Source organism: Coregonus lavaretus (assembly GCF_964263955.1).
Source record: "Coregonus lavaretus genome assembly, chromosome: 20".
NCBI classification, from domain to species: Eukaryota; Metazoa; Chordata; class Actinopteri; order Salmoniformes; family Salmonidae; genus Coregonus; species Coregonus lavaretus.
This window is the reverse complement of record NC_140007.1, coordinates 17,591,832-17,615,361: the sequence shown is the minus strand read 5'-3', so window position 1 is coordinate 17,615,361 and position 23,530 is coordinate 17,591,832. Positions and strand designations below refer to the sequence as shown.

Below are 23,530 nucleotides of genomic sequence, written 5' to 3'. Positions count from 1 at the left end.
CAAAGGGTGGCTATTTTAAGAATCTCAAATATAATATATTTTTTTGATTTTTTTGATTCCATATGTGTTATTTCACTACGGGTCAAAAGTTTTAGAACACCTACTCATTCAAGGGTTTTTCTTTATTTTTACTATTTTACAATGTAGAAAATAGTAAAAATAAAGAAAAACACTTGAAGGAGTAAGTGTTCTAAAACTTTTGACCGGTAGTGTATTACTTACATGTAACCGATTGCAACTTTGGTTTTAGAAGTCTCCTAAATGCAGTTGATTAAGTTGCTGAGGTAGGGGTGAATCTGCCCATCACTTGTCCTCGACAGGCAGGTAACGAGGGTTGGGGAGTAACCGATTACATGTATGTAATCAGTTACATGTAATCAGATTACAAAAAAGAATAGCTGTAATCATTTCCGTTACTAGCAGAATTTTGTAATCAGATGAATCTATCAGTAATCAAATACATTTTGACACCTTTCTGTTTTCTCAATGACATTCAATTCAGCATTGAAAATATGCACAAATTTCAGTTTATTCAACCTGAGCAAGTCTGACCACAAGTCAGAGACCACTATGATGACACACCAAATGCGTTTGATGGATCCTTTTTGTCTTCTTCTAAGGCCTCTTAAGGGGGAAGTAATCCAAATGTAACGGAAAGCAATCAGATAAAGTTACTGAGTTTGGGTAATCAAAAAGTTACGTTAACGTTAACTAGTAACTGTAACGGATTACATTTAGAAAGTAACCTGCCCAACCCTGCAGGTAACCAGTCTCTGAAGTGGGACTTGAACAGGAAGACTACAGTCCAGGTGTGTGAGGGAAGCCTCTAGTGCTGGTGACTAGAGTAGTGGTAGAGCTGCCAACTCCTGATGTCACATGGTCCTTGGTGGTGGGGATTTGATCTATGTCTAATTCACTCTATCCATCAGTCTCTCCCTCTCATTCGTGAATTACTGTAAATAAAGTATAAAAATACCAAAATCTATTTAAAAAGAAGAAGAAAAGAACAGCTTTCGTGGTCTTATGATGCTGTCGTGATGTCATATTCACATCTGGCTATGATCTTATTCTGTGGTAAAGTCATAAGTTATGTCCCAGCAGCCTCCACAATCCTATGTGGTGGTGCTGTGGTGATGTCACATGGGCTAAGTAAGCTTCCAGACTCCATGGTTCTCTGCGGTGAAGTCAACGGTTGTGGCTCTCGACTGCAGTGCTTGCAGCTGCTCCAGGCTGTCCTGCAGCTGGTGGGCACAGCCGGCCAGGTCCATGTAGCGCAGAGCAGAGTAGACATCCCCCAGGCCTGCAGCCGGGCCCTGGCTCCACAGCCTCAGCATTTGGTACTGCCTTTCCATGGAGCCTATGCCTGGCTCCAGCTCCACACGCTCCAGCTGCCGGTCGGGCACGGAGAGCAGACGCAGGAACTCCTTCCAGCGCCGCAGAGGCACCTCCTTGATGATGGCGTACAACACCGTGGCGGGCCAGCGCTCCTCCTGGGTATTCTGTCGAGGGACTGAGGAAGAGAGGGGAAAGGCCGGGAAGAAAGACATTATTGTAGTGTTCAGGTGAGCAAAGATGCAATAGATTGTGTGGTGAAAATTAAATCAAAACTGGTATCAGGCCATTATGGTATGAGGAAACATTATTGTTCGACTGAGGAACAGAGGAAAAGGGGAGGGAGGCAATCCGAAAGGTAATAGGTGAGAGAGATTCTTGAAAAATGTGTAAAAGTGAGCATATACACTGCCTATAGAAAGTCTACACCCCCTTGAACTTTTTTTCACATAAATATTTGTTGCCTTACAAAGTGGGATTGAAATAGATTTAATTGTGATTTTTTTTGTCATTGATCTACACAAAATACTCCATGTCAAAGTGAAATTAAAATTCTACATATTTTTTACTAATGAATGAAAATTAAATAATTTAAATATAGTAGTTGCATGAGTATTCACCCCCTTTGTTTAGCCACTTAAATGTAGGGTCCTCAATCAATGTTATATTCATTTTTCGTCTAAAATGAGAATGGTAGCCCCTATCCATGAATACATGGTGTCACCTGAAAGCTGGTACCATACAATATTTGGTGCGATTTAGTACCCTATATGATACTTATGTCATGCAATAAAATGCAAATTAATTACTTAAAAATCATAAAATGTGATTTTCTGGATTTTGTTTTAGATTCCGTCTCTCACAGTTGAAGTGTACGTATGATAAAAATGACAGACCTCTACATGCTTTGTAAGTAGGAAAACCTGCAAAATCGGCAGTGTATCAAATACTTGTTCTCCCCACTGTATGTGTTATTTCATTGTTATGATGTCTTCACTATTATTCTACAATGTAAAAAACTGTACAAAAAAATAAAGATAAACCCTTGAATGAGTAGGTGTTCTAAAACTTTTGACCAGTAGTGTAAGTATTCAGACCCTTTGCTATGATACTCTAAATTGAGCTCAGGCGCATCCTGTTTCCATTGATCATCCTTGATCTGTTTCTACAACTTGATTAGAGTCCACCTGTGGTAAATCCAATTGATTGGACATGATTTGGAAAGGCACACACCTGTCTATATAAGGTCCCACAGTTGTCAGAGCAAAAACAAGCCATGAGGTCAAAGGTGTCGTCCATAGAACTCCGAGCCAGGATTGTGTCGAGGCACAGATCTGGGGCAGGGTAAAAAAAAAAAATCTGCAGCATTGAAGGTCCCCATGAACCCAGTGACCTCCATCATTCTTAAATGGAAGAAGTTTGGAACCACCAAGAATCTTGCTAAAGCTGGCCGCCCAGCCCAACTGAGCCATCAGGGAAGAAGGGCCTTGGTCAAGGAGGTGACCAAATACCTGATGGTCACTCTGACAGAGCTCCAGAGTTCCTCTGTGGAGATGGGAGAACCTTCCAGAAGGACAAGCATCTCTGCAGCACTCCACCAATCAGGCCTTCATGGTATAGTGGCCAGACGGAAGCCACTCCTCAGTAAAAGGCACATGACAGCCAACTTAGAGTTTGCCAAAAGGCACCTAAAGGACTCTGACAATGAGAAACAAGATTCTCTGGTCTGATGAAACCAAGATTGAACTCTTTGGCCTGAATGCCAAGCGTCACGTCTGGAGGAAACCTGACACCATCCCTACGGTGAAGCATGGTGGTGGCAGCATCATGCTGTGGGGATGTTTTTCAGCGGCAGGGACTGGGAGACTAGTCAGGATCGAGGGAAAGATGAATGGAGCAAAGTACAGAAAGATCCTTGATAAAAAGCTGCTCCAGAGCCCTCAGGACCTCAGACTGGGGCAAAGGTTCACATTACAATAGGACAACGATCCCAAGTACACAGCCAAGACAACGCAGGAGTGGCTTCGGGACAAGTCTCTGAATGTCCTTGACTGGCCCAGCCAGAGCCCGGACTTGAACCCGATCGAGCATCTCTGGAGAGACCTGAAAATAGCTGTGCAGCGACGCGCCCCATCCAACCTGACAGAGCTTGAGAGGATCTGCAGAGAAGAATGGGAGAAACTCCCCAAAAACAGGTGTGTCAAGCTTGTAGCGTCATACCCAAGAAGACTCGAGGCTGTAATCGCTGCCAAAGGTGCTTCAACAAAGTACTGAGTAAATGGTCTGAATACTTATGTAAATGTGATATTACAGTTTATTTTTTTAAATAAATTTGCAAACATTTCTAAAACCTTTTTTGATTTGTCATTATGGGGTATTGTGTGTAGATTGAGGAGGGGAAAAAACATTTAATCCATTTTAGAATAAGGCTGTAACGTAACAAAGTGTGGAAAAAGTCAAGAGGTCTGAATACTGCTTCTTTTTGTTTTGTATTTACAGTATAGAGGTGTCCTGTCCTGTGTAGCCTGTGTATCATTCCAAAGTAGTTACATATTGTATATATTTCACATTAGTTTGCTGGTAAAAGTTGGATATGGAGGCCACCAAATTCTTTGTCTCTAAAGGTAGGCTACCTGTGTCCCACTGTTTGCATTGTATAGGCTAGTATATTTATTTTACATTACAGAAATGTAGTTTTGTTATAGTTGTGGTCAGTTTTTTTGTGTTTTGGACTGTATGTATAGCTTACACCCAGTGTAGGCCTGTGTAACTGTGTCCTGTTTGTGCAATATTTCAAGTTAGTTTTCCACCTGGAGGCAGGGGCATAGGCATGGGTGGAAACAGGCCCACCCTACCAGATTAAGCAAAAAAATAAAAAAGGAACACATTATTGCTACAAAAATATTCCTCAGCAACCACCAGCATCGGTGTAGTAATAATGTGTTATTTTTTTGTTTTTTCTTAATCTGGTAGGGTGGAACTGGCAGGGATAGGATCCCACCAGTGGCCCAACCAAATTTGTGCAGGCCCACCCACCAACGAATTTCTGCCTACACCCCTGCTAGGAGGCCATCAAATTCTTGTGGCCATTGCTCCTTTGTCTCTAATGTGTCCCACTGTTTGCATTGTGTGTGTGTGTTTTACACCTCTATGTGAGGCACTCTCCAGACAGTGTCCAAATAATCTTATTCATTTTGATCTAAAAAGAAAAAAAGCTCCTAGTTCAGCACTCCTACTCTGAGATGCTTTGTGGACAGAGGTGAGCTTGCTGCTCTCTCTCACCTGGCCAGTTGTGAAGGGCCAGTTTACAATATCCCTGGCCCGCTATGTCCAGTGGGGGAAGGGAACCTACTGAAGTTTACAGAGTTTACTCTGAGAGAAGGCTGTGAGATGATGTGCTACAAGTCACCAGCAGGCAATTTTAATAAAGTTTAGGATGGGTGTTATCTTTTAGTATATTGTTTTTACATTACAGTAATGTAGTTTTGTAAAATTAGTCAACTGTAATGATGTGTATCTTACAACAATATTGATCCCTTTATTTTATTCCCCACAGAGAGGATGATGACGTTTGGGAGCAAACCGCCCCCCAGCAAGTGCCCCCGCCGTTCAAGGTCTTCACCCTCCACTGCCAGATCCACAACCCCCACTGCTGTCTCTACTGGTGGTTCAAGCTCCACCACTCCACAAAGGCCCCACTCCTTTTCCACTACCCCCACTGCAGGCCCTGGCTCCACTCCCCTTTCAGCCAGTTCAACTAGAGGTGTAGGGGCAGGGAGGACACCTAGGCCTCAACAGAGAAGAGGGAGGAGCAGAGGGAGGGGCACTGGAACCAGCACAACAGAGGGAGATGAACCTGAGGACAGATGGCATACAGTCTTTGAAGATGATGTGGACCCAGCACTACCCAGGCTGAGACCCAAACGACTTGTTGGCCCACCGTTGGACAGTCCTCAAACATACACCTCCTTCCAGCTGTTTCTGCTCTACTTCATCACCTCTGTGCTGGGGACACTAGTTTCCAATACCAATAAGTATGGGGACAAGAAGCAGCAGGGGGAGAAGAAGATGAACTGGAAACATGTCAGCATGGGCAACATGCTCTCATACATTTCCCTGGTGATGTACTGACTGGCGAAGGTATCAAGACTAGTTGACTAGTGGAGCAAGTCCCCGCTCTACCGAATCAAGTTCCCCGCCACCATCATGAGTGAAAACCGTTTCTTGGCCATCAACCGTACTCTTCACATGAGTGACACACAGAATGATGAGGAGAATGACAAGAAGAAGGGGACTGCAGGGTATGATCATCTCGCAAGAGTCAAGCCTGGTTACATTTATAATGTATAACAGTTTTCATTATTTTTCGTGCAAATAGTTCTTATTAATGTGGGACCAATACCTTTTAGGCTTATTCAAATGTGTAATAGCAGTGGAATTACCCACTTTGGAGTGGTTGAAAGGACACTTGGATGTCCCCTGACACCACCACAATGTTTGAGAGAGGTTGACATTTTAGAAATAGTATTTTTATTAGGGCTGACCCCAATTAGTCGACTGGTAGATTGTTTGGTCGATAGGCTGTTGGTCGACAATACTATTTTTTTTGTCGACCAGTAACAAATATATATATATATATTTTATGGCACACGAGACACCTGTCTTATTCACGCCCATCTCAGTGAACTAATCCATTGCGGAGGCCGCGGGGATGGCACAGTCCAAGGAGAAGGGGAGTGTGTCTAAGATGCACAATGCACGTCTCTCTCCAGAATGAATTCTCTTCCGCCAATTGTGCACATTCATTGTTTCATTGTGTGATTGGTTTGCGTTTGATTGTTAGTGTCAATCAATTCCCCATTACATATATCACCAATAGTACATTTACCATTCATTCATATAATTTCTAATCTACCATGTTTGTTTGGTTACGGTAATTTCTGTTCATGCATTCAATATAATATTATTTCAGTCTTTTACCGTTCTCATTGTCAGAGTGGACACGTTGTTTGCAGAGCGCACAACCTATGCTACACTTGTGAGAAACAAGTTTTGGTTCATTTCATTCCATTTACGAGTTTTGTCAATTTAGTCATTATTTTTTGTTTGGAGCGCTCCTGTCAATGTTGAGTAAGGATGCACACATGATTACGCATAGAAGTAGGCCAATAGGCTACCTGGCCTGCACACAAATGTAGGCATATAAATGTGTTCATTTGGGGATCTGATAGTATTTCTGATTGGCTTAACGCACCACCACCACTAATGAGCTGTGGCGCTTCTCAAATTAATGTTTTCTTCACCTCAAACAGCAAGAAAACAAAGTCTGTTTTTACATCCATTGAGAATGACAATAGTTCCTAAATGTATTTGAAAAATCTTTCCAGCGCTCTCCCTTTTGATAACCTCTCAGCGTGAAAGGGAAAAATGTCATGCTCTGATCCAGTGGAAACGTCATAAAATAGGCCTACCTGATTCCTTGCGCAAATAGCCTACAGATGTGTCTGTCCCGAGCTCACTGGCAGGATTAACTGAGGGCCGATAATATTTTACACAATGTTGCAAGTTTGCTAGAGCAAGCTTTGGGCCTGACCCAAGTTAATAGTTGATACAATGTTTCAAGTGTGTTGCAGACAGGCCATGCTTAGCCAATGTGATTTTATAGGATATTTCTTTTTATCAGGATATTTTCCACCTGCAGGCTGCAATGTTTTTATTTGTTGGCTTTATAGGCTATTTCTACATACAGTTGAAGTCGGAAGTTTACATACACTTGGAGGTTGGAGTCATTAAAACTTGTTTTTCAACCACTCCACAAATTTCTTGTTAACAAACTATAGTTTTGGCAAGTCGGTTAGGACATCTACTTTGTGCATGACACAAGTAATTTGTCCAATACATTTTTACAGACAGATTATTTAATTTATAATTCATTGTATCACAATTCCAGTGGGTCAGAAGTTTACATACACTAAGTTGACTGTGCCTTTAAACAGCTTGGAAAATTCCAGAAAATAATGTCATGGCTTTAGAAGCTTCTGATAGGCTAATTGATATCATTTGAGTCAATTGGAGGTGTACCTGTGGATGTATTTCAAGGCCTACCTTCAAACTCAGTGCCTCTTTGCTTGACATCATGGGAAAATCAAAAGAAATCAGCCAAGAACTCAGAAAAAACATTGTAGACCTCCACAAGTCTGGTTCATCCTTGGGAGCAATTTCCAAACGCCTGAAGGTACCACGTTCATCTGTACAAACAATAGTACGCAAGTATAAACACCATGGGACCACGCAGCCATCATACCGCTCAGGAAGGAGACTCGTTCTGTCTCCTAGAGATGAACGTACTTTGGTGCGAAAAGTGCAAATCAATCCCAGAACAACAGCAAAGGACCTTGTGAAGATGCTGGAGGAAACAGGTACAAAAGTATCTATATCCACAGTAAAACGAATCCTATATCGACATAACCTGAAAGGCCGCTCAGCAAGGAAGAAGCCACTGCTCCAAAACCGCCATAAAAAAGCCAGACTATGGTTTGCAACTGCACATGGGGACAAAGATCATACTTTTTGGAGAAATATCCTCTGGTCTGATGAAACAAAAATAGAACTGTTTGGCCATAATGACCATCGTTATGTTTGGTGGAAAAAGGGGGAAGCTTGCAAGCCAAAGAACACCCTCCCAACCGTGAAGCACGGGGGTGGCAGCGTCATGCTGTGGGGGTGCTTTGCTGCATGAGGGACTTGTGCACTTCACAAAATAAATGGCATCATGAGGAAGGAAACTTATGTGGATATATTGAAGCAACATCTCAAGGCATCAGTCAGGCAGTTAAAGCTTGGTCGCAAATGGATCTTTCAAATTGTCACGACTTCCACCGAGGCTGCTTCCCCTCCTTGTTCGGGCAGGCTTCGGCGTTCGTCGTCACCGGCTAACTAGCCACTACCGCTCCATTATTCATCATTGCATTTGTCTTGTCTTGTTTATTTCACACACCTGGTTCTTATCTCCTCATTAGTCTGTGTATAAGTGTTCCCTCTGGCCCCCTTGTCCTTGTGGGTGATTGTTTATTTGTGAGAGTAGCGTAGCTCGGTGGAGCTACTCGTACCTTGTTATTGCTGGGGTAGATATTTCCCTTGTGCCTGTTATTGTTGGAGCTACCGTTACCTTGTATTGCCAGGGTAGATTTTCCCTTGTGCCTGTTTCGCTTGTCACTATCCAGCGCTATTTGTGTACGACAGAATAAACTCTGCATTCGGTGATTACCCTCCTGCGCCTGACTCCTTCTATTACACTCATCACACAAATGGACAATAACCCCAAGCATACTTCCAAAGTTGTGGCAAAATGTCTTAAGGACAACAAAGTCAAGGAATTGGAGTGGCCATCACAAAGCCCTGACCTCAATCCTATAGAAAATGTGTGGGCAGAACTGAAAAAGCGTGTGCGAGCAAGGAGGCCTACAAACCTGACTCAGTTACACCAGCTCTGTCAGGAGGAATGGGCCAAAATTCACCCAACTTATTGTGGGAAGCTTGTGGAAGGCTACCTGAAATGTTTGACCCAAGTTAAACAATTTAAAGGCAATGCTACCAAATACTAATTGAGTGTACGTAAACTTCTGACCCACTGGGAATGTGATGAAAAAATAAAAGCTGAAATAAATCATTATCTCTACTATTATTCTGACATTTCACATTCTTAAAATAAAGTGGTGAGCCTAACTGACCTAAGACAGGGAATTTTTACTAGGATTAAATGTCAGGAATTGTGAAAAACTGAGTTTAAATGTATTTGGCTAAGGTGTATGTAAACTTCCGACTTCAACTGTAGATGGCAATAGAAGTTACTAAGCTATATGGAATTGTTTTAATGGAATTGTTTTAAGAAGGTCATACCAAGCATTATTTTGCTATTTGATTTGGAATTTTAAGACCCCTTGAAGTATAGTATATATATATATATACAGTGCTATGAAAAAGTATTTGTCCCCTTTCTAGTTTTCTCTACTTTTGCATATTTGTGATACTGAATGTTATCAGATCTTCAACCAAAACCTAATATTAGATAAAGGGAACATAAGTGAACAAATAACACAACAATTACATATTTATTTCATAAACAAAGTTATGCAACACCCAATTCCCCTGTGTGAAAAAGTAATTTTGGCCCACTCTTCCATGCAGAACTGCTTTAACTCAGTGACGTGTGGGTTCTCAAGCATGAACTGCTCGTTTCAAGTCCTGCCACAACATCTCAATTGGGATTAGGTCTGGACTTTGACTAGGCCATTCCAAAACTTCCAATTTGTTGCTTTTTAGCTATTTTCATGTAGACTTGATTGTGTGTTTTGGATCATTGTCTTGCTGCATGACCCAGCTGTTCTTACTGTGGAATGCAGTGTTTGGTTTTCGCCAGGCATAATGGGACCCATCTCGTCCAAAAAGTTGACTCAAGTTTGCCAAAAAGCACCTGGATGATCATCAAGACTCTTGGAAGAACGTTCTATGGACAGATGATTCAAAAGTATAACTTTTTGGATGACATGGTTCCAGTAATGCCTGGCTAAAACCAAACACTGCATTCCACAGTAAGAACGTCATACCAAAGGTCAAGCATGGTGGTGGTGGTGTGATGGTTTGGGGATGCTTTGCTGCCTCAGGACCTGGACGACTTGCCTTAATAGAAGGAACCATGAATTCTGCTCTGTATCAGAGAATTCTACAGGAGAATGTCAGACCATCCGTCTGTGAGCTGAAGCTGAAGTGCAGCTGGGTCATGCAGCAAGACAATGATCCAAAACACACAATCAAGTCTATATGAAAATTACTAAAAAGCAACAAATTGGAAGTTTTGGAATGGCCTAGTCAAAGTCCAGACCTAATCCCAATTGGCTAAAACCAAACACTGCATTCCACAGTAAGAACGTCATACCAAAGGTCAAGCATGGTGGTGGTGGTGTGATGGTTTGGGGATGCTTTGCTGCCTCAGGACCTGGACGACTTGCCTTAATAGAAGGAACCATGAATTCTGCTCTGTATCAGAGAATTCTACAGGAGAATGTCAGACCATCCGTCTGTGAGCTGAAGCTGAAGCGCAGCTGGGTCATGCAGCAAGACAATGATCCAAAACACACAATCAAGTCTATATGAAAATTACTAAAAAGCAACAAATTGGAAGTTTTGGAATGGCCTAGTCAAAGTCCAGACCTAATCCCAATTGAGATGTTGTGGCAGGACTTAAAACGAGCAGTTCATGCTTGAAAACCCACACGTCACTGAGTTAAAGCAGTTCTGCATGGAAGAGTGGGCCAAAATTCCTCCACAGCGACGTGAGAGGCTGATCAACAACTACAGGAAGCATTTGGTTGGAGTCATTGCAGCTAAAGGTGGCACAACCAGTTATTGAGTGTAAGGGGGCAATTACTTTTTCACACAGGGGAATTGGGTGTTGCATAACTTTGTTTATGAAATAAATGAAATAAATACGTAATTGTTGTGTTATTTGTTCACTTATGTTCCCTTGATCTAATATTAGGTTTTGGTTGACGGTGTGATAACATTCAATATTACAAATATGCAAAAGTAGAGAAAATTAGAAAGGGGGCAAATACTTTTTCATAGCACTGTATACAGTACCAGTCAAAGGGTAGGACACACCTACTCATTCAAGGGTTTTTCTTTATTTTTACTATTTTCTACATTGTAGAATAATAGTGAATACATCAAAACTATGAAATAACACATATGGAATCATGTAGTAACCAAAAAAGTGTTAAACAAATCAAAATATATTTTATATTTGAGATTCTTCAAAGTAGCCACCCTTTGCCTTGATGACAGCTTTGCACAGTCTTGGCATTCTCTCAACCAGCTTCATGAGGAATGCTTTTCCAACAGTCTTGAAGGAGTTCCCACATATGCTGAGCACTTGTTGGCTGCTTTTCCTTCACTCTGCGGTCCAACTCATCCCAAACCATCTCAATTTGGTTGAGGTCAGGTGATTGTGGATACCAGGTCATCTAATGTAGCACTCTAGCACTCTCCTTAGTCAAATAGCCCTTACACAGGCTGGAGGTGTGTTTTGGGTCATTCTCCTGTTGAAAAACAAATTCAGAGCCCTTTACTTTTTCCAAATTTTGTTCCATTACAGCCTTATTTTAAAATTGATGAAATTGTTTTTTTCCCACTCATCAATCTACACACAATACCCCATAATGACAAAGCAAAAACAGGTTTTTACACTTTTGCTAATTTATTTCAAATAAAAAACTGAAATCCCATTTACATAAGTATTCAGACCCTTTACTCAGTACTTTGTTGAAGCACCTTTGAAAGTGATTACAGCCTCGAGCCTTCTTGGGTATGACGCTAAAAGCTTGGCACACCTGTATTTGGGGAGTTTCTCCCATTCTTCTCTGCAGATCCTCTCAGGCTCTGACAGGTTGGATGGGGAGCGTTGCTGCACAGCTATTTTCAGGTCTCTCCAGAGATGCTCGATCGGGTTCAAGTCCAGGCTCTGGCTGGGCCAGTCAGAGACTTGTCCCGAAGCCACTCCTGCGTTGTCTTGGCTGTGTGCTTAGGGTCATTGTCCTGTTGGAAGGTGAACCTTCGCCCCGGTCTGAGGTCCTGAGTGCTCTGGAGCAGGTTTTCATAAAGGATCTCTCTGTACTTTGCTCCGATTGTCTTTCCCTCTATCCGGACTAGTCTCACAGTCCCTGCCGCTGAAAAACATCCCCACAGCATGATGCTGCCACCGTAGGGATGGTGCCAGGTTCCTCCAGGCGTGACTCTTGGCATTCAGGCCAAAGAGTTCAATCTTGGTTTCATCAGACCAGAGAATCTTGTTTCTCATGGTCAGAGTCCTTTAGGTGCCTTTTGGCAAACTCCAAGCGGGCTGTCATGTGCCTTTTACTGAGGAGCGGCTTCTGTCTGGCCACTACCATAAAGGCCTGATTGGTGGACTGCTGCAGAGATGGTTGTCCTTCTGGAAGGTTCTCCCATCTCCACAGAGGAACTCTAGAGCTCTGTCAGTGACCATCAGGTTCTTGGTCACCTCTCTGACCAAGGCCCTTCTCCCCCGATTGCTCAGTTTGGCCGGGCAGCCAGCTCTAGGAAGTGTCTTGGTGGTTCCAAACTTCTTCCATTTAAGAATGATGGAGGCCACTGTGTTCTTGGGGACTTTCAACGCTGCAGGCATTTTTTGGTACCCTTCCCCAGATTTGTGCCCCGACACAATCCTGTCTCAGAGCTCTACGGACAATTCCTTCGACCCCCATGGCTTGGTTTTTGCTCTGACATTTACTGTCAACTGTGGGACCTTTATATAGACAGGTGGGTGCCTTTCCAAATCATGTCCAATCAATTGAATTTACCACAGGTGGACTCCAATCAAGTTGTGAAACATCCCAAGGATGATCAATGGAAACAGGATGCACCTGAGCTCAATTTCAAGTCCCATAGCAAAGGGTCTGAATACTTATGTAAATAAGGTATTTGTTTTTTATTTTTAATACATTTGCAAACATTTCTAAACCTGTTTTCGCTTTGTCATTATGGGGTATTGCGTGTAGATTGAGGAAAAAAACATTTAATCTATTTTAGAATAAGGCTAAATTCACTGTACGTGTTTGAGAGTCTCACCTTTCCACAGAGGGGTCATATTAGTGTGTAGCAAATTATCCTTGGTATGACCTTCTTAAAACAACTCCATATAGTTTAGTATTCTGATCATGGAATTCCAAACACGTCATGCATCTACACCTACATTTAAATGTGTCTACTGTGTCCACAGTCTACCGTGTCTGGATTCCCTTTTCCTGCTCTATATTCAAATGCCAGTATGCATTCTACAAACGGTGGAATAGGCAAAGTATGATAACACAACAACTGATGGCAGTAGCTAACTAGCTAGCTAGCAAGCAACGCTAAAGGAATTGCAAACACGTTCCTCACACACTAGAAACGTATTCCTCCAATGTTATAATGAAAAGGTGCCTCTCGGAGACATGTGGGAAGAGTGCTGATAACTTCGCCCACTGTATGCACTTTTGGTAGCCTGATTGCGTCCTGACTGAGGAGAAATCTGTACACAATGCATCCCTTACCACCTCCTGAAGTGGTCAGGCAGATCTGAACACAATAACACCACAAAGTGTATTTTCTAATAGCAGAAGTCGCATGTAAGTGTCAAGTGTAGACACGACCTTGGAGATGTCCCTTGACCGCACCTGACACGCATTACTAAAATGTCTGTAAAGGTCTAGCTGTTGTGTCCAGCAATCCTATTTTTTCCCTCTAGAGCTTTTTGACTTGTTGTGGAAGCAAGCTGATGTGTTTCCAGCTCTTTTCATCAATAATTGACTTATAGCTTGTCCAAAAAACGGTTACTTTGTGTGTGCTTAATCTTGTGTGATCTGAACTGTGCCATTCCTGTCTATGTTCTGACCATTTCCTTATCTCCCAGGTGTTTTCTTTCCAATGATACCAAGTTTATGCATGTCCTTTTCATATAACTGCTTATTAAAAGCAGTTACTTTTGGGCATGTCTATGTAGACAGAAATCGACATTTTTGCCATTACATTTAAGAGGCTTTAGGCAAGCCTAAATTAGTTCAGAAGTAACATTTGGCTTAACAAATCACACGCTATATCATACGCTATATGGACTCTGGGTGAAATTATTGAATGACTACTCCTTCCTCTGCCCCCCATACATACAACATATGTAAGGTCCCTCAGTCAAGTATTGCATTTCAAGGACAGATTCAACTACTATTGTGTAGATCGTTGACAAAAAATGACACATCCATTTGAATCCCACTTTGTAACACAATAGAATGTGAAGAAATCCAAGGGGGGTGTACACTTTCTATAGGCACTCTATGTAATGGAGAGTGTGGGCGAGATTTCATCAAAACTGGTATCAGATCATTTTTGGGATGAGAGGAAACACTGTGAGGATGTGTTTTTAGGAGTGAGAAATGTTGTATCAACAGAAACATATCTCTGTCTAGTCTGTGTAAATTATGAGACCTGGTAAGTGTGATGCTAATAGGTTAAATAACAAAATGCTTCCTAGAAATAAAGGTATTTGTACACTATGCAAAATCCCAGTCCAGTAATTTGTTTTTGTGGGGGAAGCCTCAGTCTGGATCCCAATCTACATAAAGGAAATGACACACAACCTTGCTCTATAACCTTACAATGACACCACAGGGGAATTCTGATGTTGACAACCATAAGCAATCTTCACGTAAGCTAAACGTGGTCATACTATGTCATCTTAAAGAGACAGAAACGTGATTTTGACTGAAATATCAACAAGAAGGCCTAACCAAACATTTGAGGTTAGAACCGGGTGGAAAGACTTGGGACAAACCCTTACTCTTATCATATTTTGTCACTAAAACTACGCTAACTAACATCACGCTTATCAGGTGCATATTTTCAGTGGATTGGATGTTGGAATCAGAGTGTAATTTGCAAGATGGATAAGGCAACACGCTCAAATGTTAAAGGTCGAGCAGCTGAAGGCTGCTTCTCGCTATCGGATTTGCCATTTTCTCTGAAGCTCAGCTTATTTCTGATTCATATCATGAAAGTGTCCCAGTTTCCACCTACACATGCACGCACACCACCTACACATGCACGCACACCACCACGTGGCTGACCAGAGATAGGTTTTACGCTGACACGCTGAGGTGTTAAAGGAAAGGCGGTTGTTTTGATTCTGAGAACACAACAAACCACAGCAGAGATTCTACCCACATCAGGAACAGGACAGGACAGGTAAGTACTATGCTGTACACACTACTCAGAAATGTGCTTGATGGGATGTCAGTCCTATTTCATCTCAAGAGTACCGGGACTTTTGCTTCAGATTTTTGAAACATTAAAGTTATTACAATATGTCATATACATTTATTATAAATCCAAGCTTATGAACCCAACCTTAAGTAGTACTACTGTAGCTTGATAGAGCAGCTGAAATGCAATGTTGCCCAACTAAGGCTTATGGCAAAGCAACAGACAACTACATTGAAGACTTACTTCTGGGCTCTCTGCCTGGCAGCAGGGGTGTGACAAGGGTGTAATACTCAGTCTTCGCAGCACTGTGAGAGAACGTCGTCATGGGAATCCCTTCAGTAATGTTCAGTGTCTTGGAAGGGACAGCAGACAGACACAAGTCCTTAGCATCTGTCTGGCTAAGCAGTGCAGCAAAGCATCCATACACACATACAGTATATGTATGGTAACATATCAAAATAGATACTGGTCATTTGCTAAACTAGACATGTTTCAAATCAATTATGACTTTGTAATTAAAGAGGATAAAGACAAATGATTGGAATAAAATAAACATATTGATGTAAACAGTAATTAACAATGATTTTGTTTTGACATTATTAGTAATTTAGCAGATACTCTTATCCAGAGCGACTTACAGTAGTGAGTCCATACATTTTTTTCCCCGTAATGTAGGTTTTGCACCTGCTAGTCAGGATTGGTCTACAGGTGAATAAAATATACTTTTCTCATCTTCTTTATCAATTGTATAATTTGCTTCCTTTCCCACACTATAACTGATAATGATCCAAATATAACACAAGAAACGGATACTTACCAGTGAAGTTTGGCCATTTGGCTGACCTGTTTGAGTTAAAGACAAATTATCAGAGTTTCCTGCACCAATTGTTGCAGTGAATAACTTGTATTCACACCATATCTCTTTAAGATGAATAATTATATTACTGCTAATAACAATTGAAGTTGCATAGCTAAAAATTACCCATATTTTCATGTAAACCAAGTATTACATTCAACACTTTAAAGGGGTCCAATCTCAGTAGGCCATTGGCTAAAGAGTTGAATTGACAAGCAAGAGCCCACATTGTCAAATGGGTTACTGGATAGTTTATCATTACCGTTGGCTGATGTGTCCCTTGTAGGCAACTGGAGGTCCTTTTCAGGGGTCGCACAACAGCCATGTACCCTCCATCCACACTTAGTCAGGACAATGAGACAGGCCATTAACAGAGTGGTCACCAGGACAACCACAAGGACATACCCGATGGTCAGGAGGGGATCTGTTGAGGATATGAATAAGTATAACCATCAATGGTGTTTTTCATACCACAAAAACAACTGAACTATGTGACTACATTTAAGGTTCAGAAGAATGAAGGGTAGAGAGCAAAAATATTAAACTAGAGCACATTTTTTGCATGGAGGAGACATTCAAGTTACTGGAGAATATTTTACATCATAGAATTTGCCAGTATGATGCACTAACACTGTAATATGATTAATGCTATCAATTATCAGTGGCAATAGTTACCATTTGAGTTGACTTACACTTTATAATTGTTCATCCAATCAGCATCCAGGAACCAAAAAACCAATTTTATAATTGTAAAAAGGTAAGACTGTTAATGACAGGCGCTATGACAGGATTATGAAGGCTTCATGAGGTCACTGAAATAACTGAAAGATCTGTGGAAGCAAAGGTATTGGTGGAACTCACAATGGTCTGGACCTATTTGAGTGATGCTGGGGTTGGGTGTCGAGTTTAGGGGTCTCTGAGTTGTAGTAATGGTGCAGAAGGTGTGACATTCTGTATACTTTGAACAGTCTTTACTGAAACATGAAGACAGAAAAACACAAGATCACACATTAAAACCAGAGGGGATTTCCCGGAAAACCCTATCACATTGACATTCATAACAATTGTTTTATATGACACCAACAACACTTATGTATACATGTCAAGACTGGACAAGGGAATGTCAGATGGATCCAATGTTTAGAAAACTTTCAATGAAAGGAAGGTTTGGATATAGACGTTTTTTGTATGTTGTGCTTTTGCGTTGTACCCAATGCAGTCTAGAAATATAAACTCTCTCAATCTTAGTGTCACAACTATGATTACCAGTAGTTATTATTTTTTACTTAAATCAGAGGGCTGAAAATGAATCTTGTATCTGTGATATGTGGGCGTGCCTTTAGAACATTGATTACCAGAAACACAAGAGTACCTCAGAAACATAGACAGGATGTTCAGGAACTTCAGATCTTATAAATCTAATAAAGCTCCACTTTGAGAGGAAGTCCTCAACCCACTGACCTCAATGCATGCCATTATAGGATCTGATTGATCTTTCAGCAGCATCCAACAAATAACTGTGCTTCCTTAGTTTACGTCAACAACAGAGCACGTTAATTCTCTAGTACACTGGATTAAAACCCATGGCTGAGTCATTTCAGGGAAATCAAGCCTACATCAAAAGAACTGTGGGTTTTGAGGGGTTATGCTGAAGAAGTTCCCTATATAGTGCACTACTTTTGACCAGGGCCCATATCAAAAGTAATGCACTATATAGGGACTACAGTGCCATCTGGGATGCAATCAAGGTCTCAATGTGAAACACTGTGGATGTGTCTGAGGTACTTTGGCAGGAATACAAATTTGATTTAAAAAAATGTTTTAGGATGTTCTATGGTTATTGCCTCTGTCAAAATGTGATGGGTTGGTGAGACTGTGAAGAAGTGTGTGAGCACTACACCTTGTCACTACAGAATATTGTATTGTCAGAGCTAAACAGAAAGGGTGGTGCATATGCTCAGCTTACTAAATGTATAAATATTGTAGAAGCTGGAATCTGGTGGTCATACGTTTGGCATTTGATGCAGCGTGATCCATGGTTGGAACTCTTTGGGTAGTGTCCCTTCATGCAGCCACATTTAATGTCATTCTTGGGCTCACAACTCTTCACCACCATTTGAGACACTAAGACACAAAGACACAGCAAAGACACTGTCTCCGTCTCACTCCTATCACATAAACACAAACTCCCAAGGGGAAAGATATACACTATTTCTTACACACACACACACACATCCTCTGTCAATAGAAACAGCTCTAGCAGTGTAAAATATTTCTTACAATAACTTTTTTTAAAGTTTCTAGATAGGCCTAAATCCTGTGGTAAATAGTGATAACTAGTCTCTTTGCACACTGCGAGTGTGGTTCTGCTGACAGAATACGCTCAAGTCACACACCATAAATAAACACACAGATGCTCTTCACATAAACATGAACACACATGTATGAAAAATAATTGCAGCACTCAGTGCATTATTACACTGCAGTCCAGAAATGGTCACGTAAATAGGAGTGAAGAATGCTTACCTCCTTCATCACATGTTGTACAGCGTAAACAAGTTGAACTATTATTTGGTATTGCAGTGTATCCTTTGCCCGCAATACATTTTCTGCATTTGAAGGTTCCTTTTACTTTGTGAAAACCTGAAAGACATGTTGAAATTCAGTACAATGCATATGTATCTTCGCCAAGTGTTGCACAAACATTGTATTATATGCACTGTAATATGTCTCAATTTAATTACTGTCTAACATCAAGATTGTAAACAAAGCTACAACAATACTCTATACACCAGGGGTACTCAAATACTATCGGAGAAGGTCTGGTCACACAAATTTCCTAGGTGGCAAACGTCCGGATGGATATTGTCATTTATCGGCGTAGTAACAAACCCCCACCTCATAACCCATGCATCCCCAAATTGTTCAAACTGTTTACACCCCTCTTGTTGGCAGAGATACCATTTTGCTGTTTTAAAGCTCATTTCCTGCAATTCTACACATTTTACCATGGGGTGGAGAGAACATTTTGCAGTTTTAAAGCAGGAGTCCTTAATAGTGAAACAGCCACGTCCGTTTGCAATATTACAACAACAAAGAAGTTACTGCAAACAACGAACACCTCGGACATCATTGCACGAGCGATAAACGAGCACAATATGTACTGCAATTTTTTTTGACCATGCTGCTCCTCAGCTATCCAACAAAAATAATAACAATGGTGGTAGGGCAGCCAGTGGCGCTGCTTCCCACTACTGCGGATTCCATCTTTAAAGCGAATTTCTGGCAATTCTACACATTTTGCCATGTCTTATGTGTGTTCATATGATGCAAATAGCTCTGTCAGTGAATGACATAACAAGAGGAAAACTGCCCATGCACTACCAAATTTCGAAATTGCACCTTGTGCATTCTACTATTACAACTCTCAATAGCAGTAAGTTGAAAGCCCGACTGAGTTTCAAAAATAAATAAAAAAGTTGGGACCTGCGGTCCGTTTTGACCCCATTCTGGGTCCGGATCCGGACCGCGGTCAGTCTATTGAGTATGGCTGGTATATACTATACTGTAGTGTAGTTTGGGACTAACTAGCCCAACTTCTGTTCAAGCTCAGATTCTAATTGTGTTACTCAGTGATGCTTACCTGCTGGACATTCGTTGCAGGTACTTTCCGGGGACTTCTTTAGATCCTCCTCTGTGCAACTCTGCACAGAGTCAAGACAGGCTAGTGTCAACACCTGGCAGACAAAGGAAAGACAGAGGTTTGTCATTAGTGATATGCCATTTGTCCTTGAGGAGTGCATAAGCTGCTACAGTTTACAACGCCAACATACTGATATACTATTCCAAAATATATTTATTTGTATTTGGAAATTACCTCACTAATGCCCCACAATTAAAGGGGCATTATACAGGTTTTTAACCTCATATTCATTTTCTCCAGCACAATACCAGTGTCTACATATGTGCAAAGATATGTGATCAATAAGAACACTTAATAACAACTGGCCAGTCAACACATTTTGAAATATTGCCTTCCACTTTACAACCTTGTTAAACACTTATGACAACTATTATCTCCAAACATTAAATAGTAAACATTTCCAGCATCATCATAAATAACCCTAAACCTAATCCATTGACATTACATTTACGTCATTTAGCAGACGCTCTTATCCAGAGTGACTTACATTTAGTGAATACATACATTTTTTTATTTTTTCATACTGGCCCCCCGTGGGAAACGAACCCACATCCCTGCCGGCCAAACCCTCCCCTACCTTGGACGACGCTGGACCAATTGTGCGCCGCCCATGGGTCTCCCGGTCGTGGCCGGCTGCGACAGAGCCTGGACTCGAACCAGGATCTCTAGTGGCACAGCTAGCACTGCGATTCAGTGCCTTAGACCACTGCGCCACTCGGGAGTCATTAACATGAAATAATTGTCTGTCATTATATAAATAATCTGCCATGATATCACTTTACATATCCGTTATGATGGTGTTATATAAGCTTTATGATAGGCCAATAACAAATACAAAATGTATCCAAATTAATGTAAAGCAAAATGTGATTTTCCAATCAAAGTAGAGGAATTTGAATGAACACAACTAGAATATACAGAAAACACGATTTTGATAATAATTGCATGAATACTTACCAACACATAGAACCACATTTTGAAAATAATTTAAAATGATAAAGTGTAGCCAGTGGTTTGCTTCTCTCATCTGAAATAAATGGATGTACTTAACTCATAAAACATAACTTACGATACATTTTAAAAAGACTATGATGGGCAAAAAAAATGTGCGGCATTGTAGCTAGCCATTTGCCAATTTCCTAGTAGAAATTCTAACCAAAAAGCTAAACTGGCTCTTAATACAGTGTGATGAGTTAGAAGTAGGTCAAAGGAAGTCTATAGTGTCAGTTCTTTCAAGACCTCAGAGAACTGATGAAGCAACAGGAAACTCTGTCAGATAAAATACCAGTTTCCATTGCTGGTACAACCATACGTAAGCAAGCAGTTCTAGTTAAGTCTGTAAAGCTGCAATTTACTGTACATTGCCTTCAGAAAATATTCACACCCTTTGACTTTTTCCACATTTTGTTGTGTTACAGAGTGGGATTAAAATGGATTTAATTGTCATTTTTTGTCAACGACCTACACGAAATACTCTGTCAAAGTGTAAGAAAAATTTTAACATTTGTAAAAAGAAATTTGACAAATAAAACTAATATCTTGATTAGATAAGTATTCAACCCCCTGAGTCAATACATGTTAGAATCACCTTTGGCAGCGATTACAACTGTGAGTCTTTCTAGGTAAGTCTCTAAGAGCATCCCACACATGGACTGTGCAACATTTGCCCATTATTCTTTTCAAAATTCTTCAAGCTCTGTCAAATTGGTTGTTGATCATGTGATGAGGTGTGAATGAAGAAGTCAGGCGCAGGAGGTAAAACACCGAAGTCCAGAGTTTAATCCGTTTACATAAATAAAACGCACCAAGCGTCAAAACGAAACCATCACAAGGGAAATTATTCCACCTTGGAAATAACAAATGGAAGAGTAGCTCAACCGAGCTACTCGCTCTCACAATGAAACAATCACTCACAAAGACAAGAAGAACACTTATACACATACTAATTAGGGGAATGAGCACCAGGTGTGTGTGATTGACAAGACAAGACATGACAAGTGAAGTGATGAGAATGGGATCAGCAGTAGCTAGTAAGCCGGTGACGACGAATGCCAAAACCTGCCCGAACAAGGAGGGGAGGCAGCCTCGGCGGAAGTCGTGACAGTACCCCCCCCCCCCCCCCCCCCCCCTTGACACGCGGCTCCAGCAGTGCGCCGACCCCGGCCTCGGGGACGGCCAGGAGGACGCGGAGCAGGGCGAGTCGGACGACGACGGTGGAAATCCCTCAACAGGGAGGGATCGAGGATGTCCCTCCTTGGGACCCAGCACCGTTCCTCCGGACCGTACCCCTCCCACTCCACAAGATACTGAAGGCCCCCCACCCGAGGCCTCGAATCCAGTATGGAACGGACCGAGTACGCCGGGGCCCCCTCGATGTCCAGAGGAGGTGGAGGAACCTCCCGCACCTCAGACTCCTGGAGCGGACCAGCTACCACCGGCCTGAGGAGAGACACATGAAACGAGGGGTTAATACGGTAATCAGGGGGGAGTAACAACCTGTATGTAACGTCGTTTATCCTCCTCAGGACTTTAAACGGCCCCACAAACTGCGGGCTCAGCTTCCGGCAGGGAAGGCGGAGGGGTAGATTCCGGGTCGAGAGCCAGACCCGATCCCCCGGTACGAAAACCGGGGCCTCCCTGCGGTGGCGGTAAGCGTTCGCCTTCTGACGACGCACGGCGCGCTGGAGGCGAACGTGGGCAGCGTCCCAAGTCTCCTCCGCGCGCCGAAACCAGTCATCCACCGCAGGAGCCTCGGTCTGGCTCTGGTGCCACGGTGCCAGGACCAGTTGGTAACCCAAAACACATTGGAAGGGTGTTAGGTTAGTGGAGGAGTGGCGGAGAGAGTTCTGAGCATATTCTGCCCATGGCAGCAACACCGACCACTCCCCCGGCCAGTCCTGACAGTAGGTCCGCAGGAACCTACCCAGATCTTGATTCACCCTTTCCACCTGCCCATTACTCTCGGGGTGAAATCCAGAGGTCATGCTGACCGAGACCCCCAGACGTTCCATGAACGCCTTTCAGACGTGAACTGGGGACAAATTCTTATTTACAATGACGGCCTACACCAGCCAAACCCGGATGACGCTTGGCCAATTGTGCGCCGCCCTATGGGACTCCCAATCACGGCCGGTTGTGATACAGTCTGGAATCCAACCAGGGGGTCTGTAGTGACGCCTCAAGCACTGAGATGCAGTGCCTTAGACCGCTGCGCCACTCGGTCTTATGTTTGCAATAGCTTACTGTTACAACAGACAAAGAAGTTTGTTGTACAACATGTCGATTATGTCTATTGTACAAAATGTAGAAGTTTGTAGACTACACCAGACAAAGACATCCGATCATTGCCGCAAAGAGGAAGGATGGGGAAGCCACAGCAGAGTGAGCCGCAGCTACGTAAATAAATCTACGTAGAGAATCCCGCACATGCGCAGGCCCCCTGACCTTTAGCTGTCAGGAAGAGAGGTCCAGTAAAAGTCAGATCCGCAGCCACTGTGTAAATTATAAAGTCAATTTCAATGTGACTTGGATTTAAAAAGAATACATTTACATTTTACATTTTAGTCATTTAGCAGACGCTCTTATCCAGAGCGACTTACAGTTAGTGAGTGCATATATGAATAGCCAGAGACTGGTGCAAAAAATATGGTGGAAGGAAACTGTCACACCCTGGCTCGGGGACTCTATATGTTGAGCCAGGGTGTGTGCATTCTATGTGTTCGTTTTCTATGTTGGGTGTTCTAGGTTGTCATTGTCTATGTTTGCCTGTGTGACTCCCAATCAGAGGCAACGAGTGTCAGCTGTCGGCTGGTTGTCTCTGATTGGGAGCC

General features: G+C 42.2%; 1 protein-coding gene across 1 annotated transcript; it reads right to left on the bottom strand.

Moving 5' to 3' along the window:
* Positions 1-1,145: 1,145 nt before the first annotated feature.
* Positions 1,146-20,675, bottom strand: LOC311147568 (tumor necrosis factor receptor superfamily member 25; the record flags this gene model as incomplete). Its single annotated transcript, XM_084184318.1, has 9 exons — positions 1,146-1,510; positions 15,385-15,493; positions 15,959-15,984; positions 16,260-16,421; positions 16,859-16,971; positions 18,007-18,121; positions 18,524-18,640; positions 19,641-19,734; positions 20,658-20,675. The coding sequence occupies 9 exons, from the start codon at positions 20,673-20,675 to the stop codon at positions 1,146-1,148; spliced, it is 1,119 nt and encodes a 372-aa protein (XP_084040444.1).
* Positions 20,676-23,530: the final 2,855 nt, after the last annotated feature.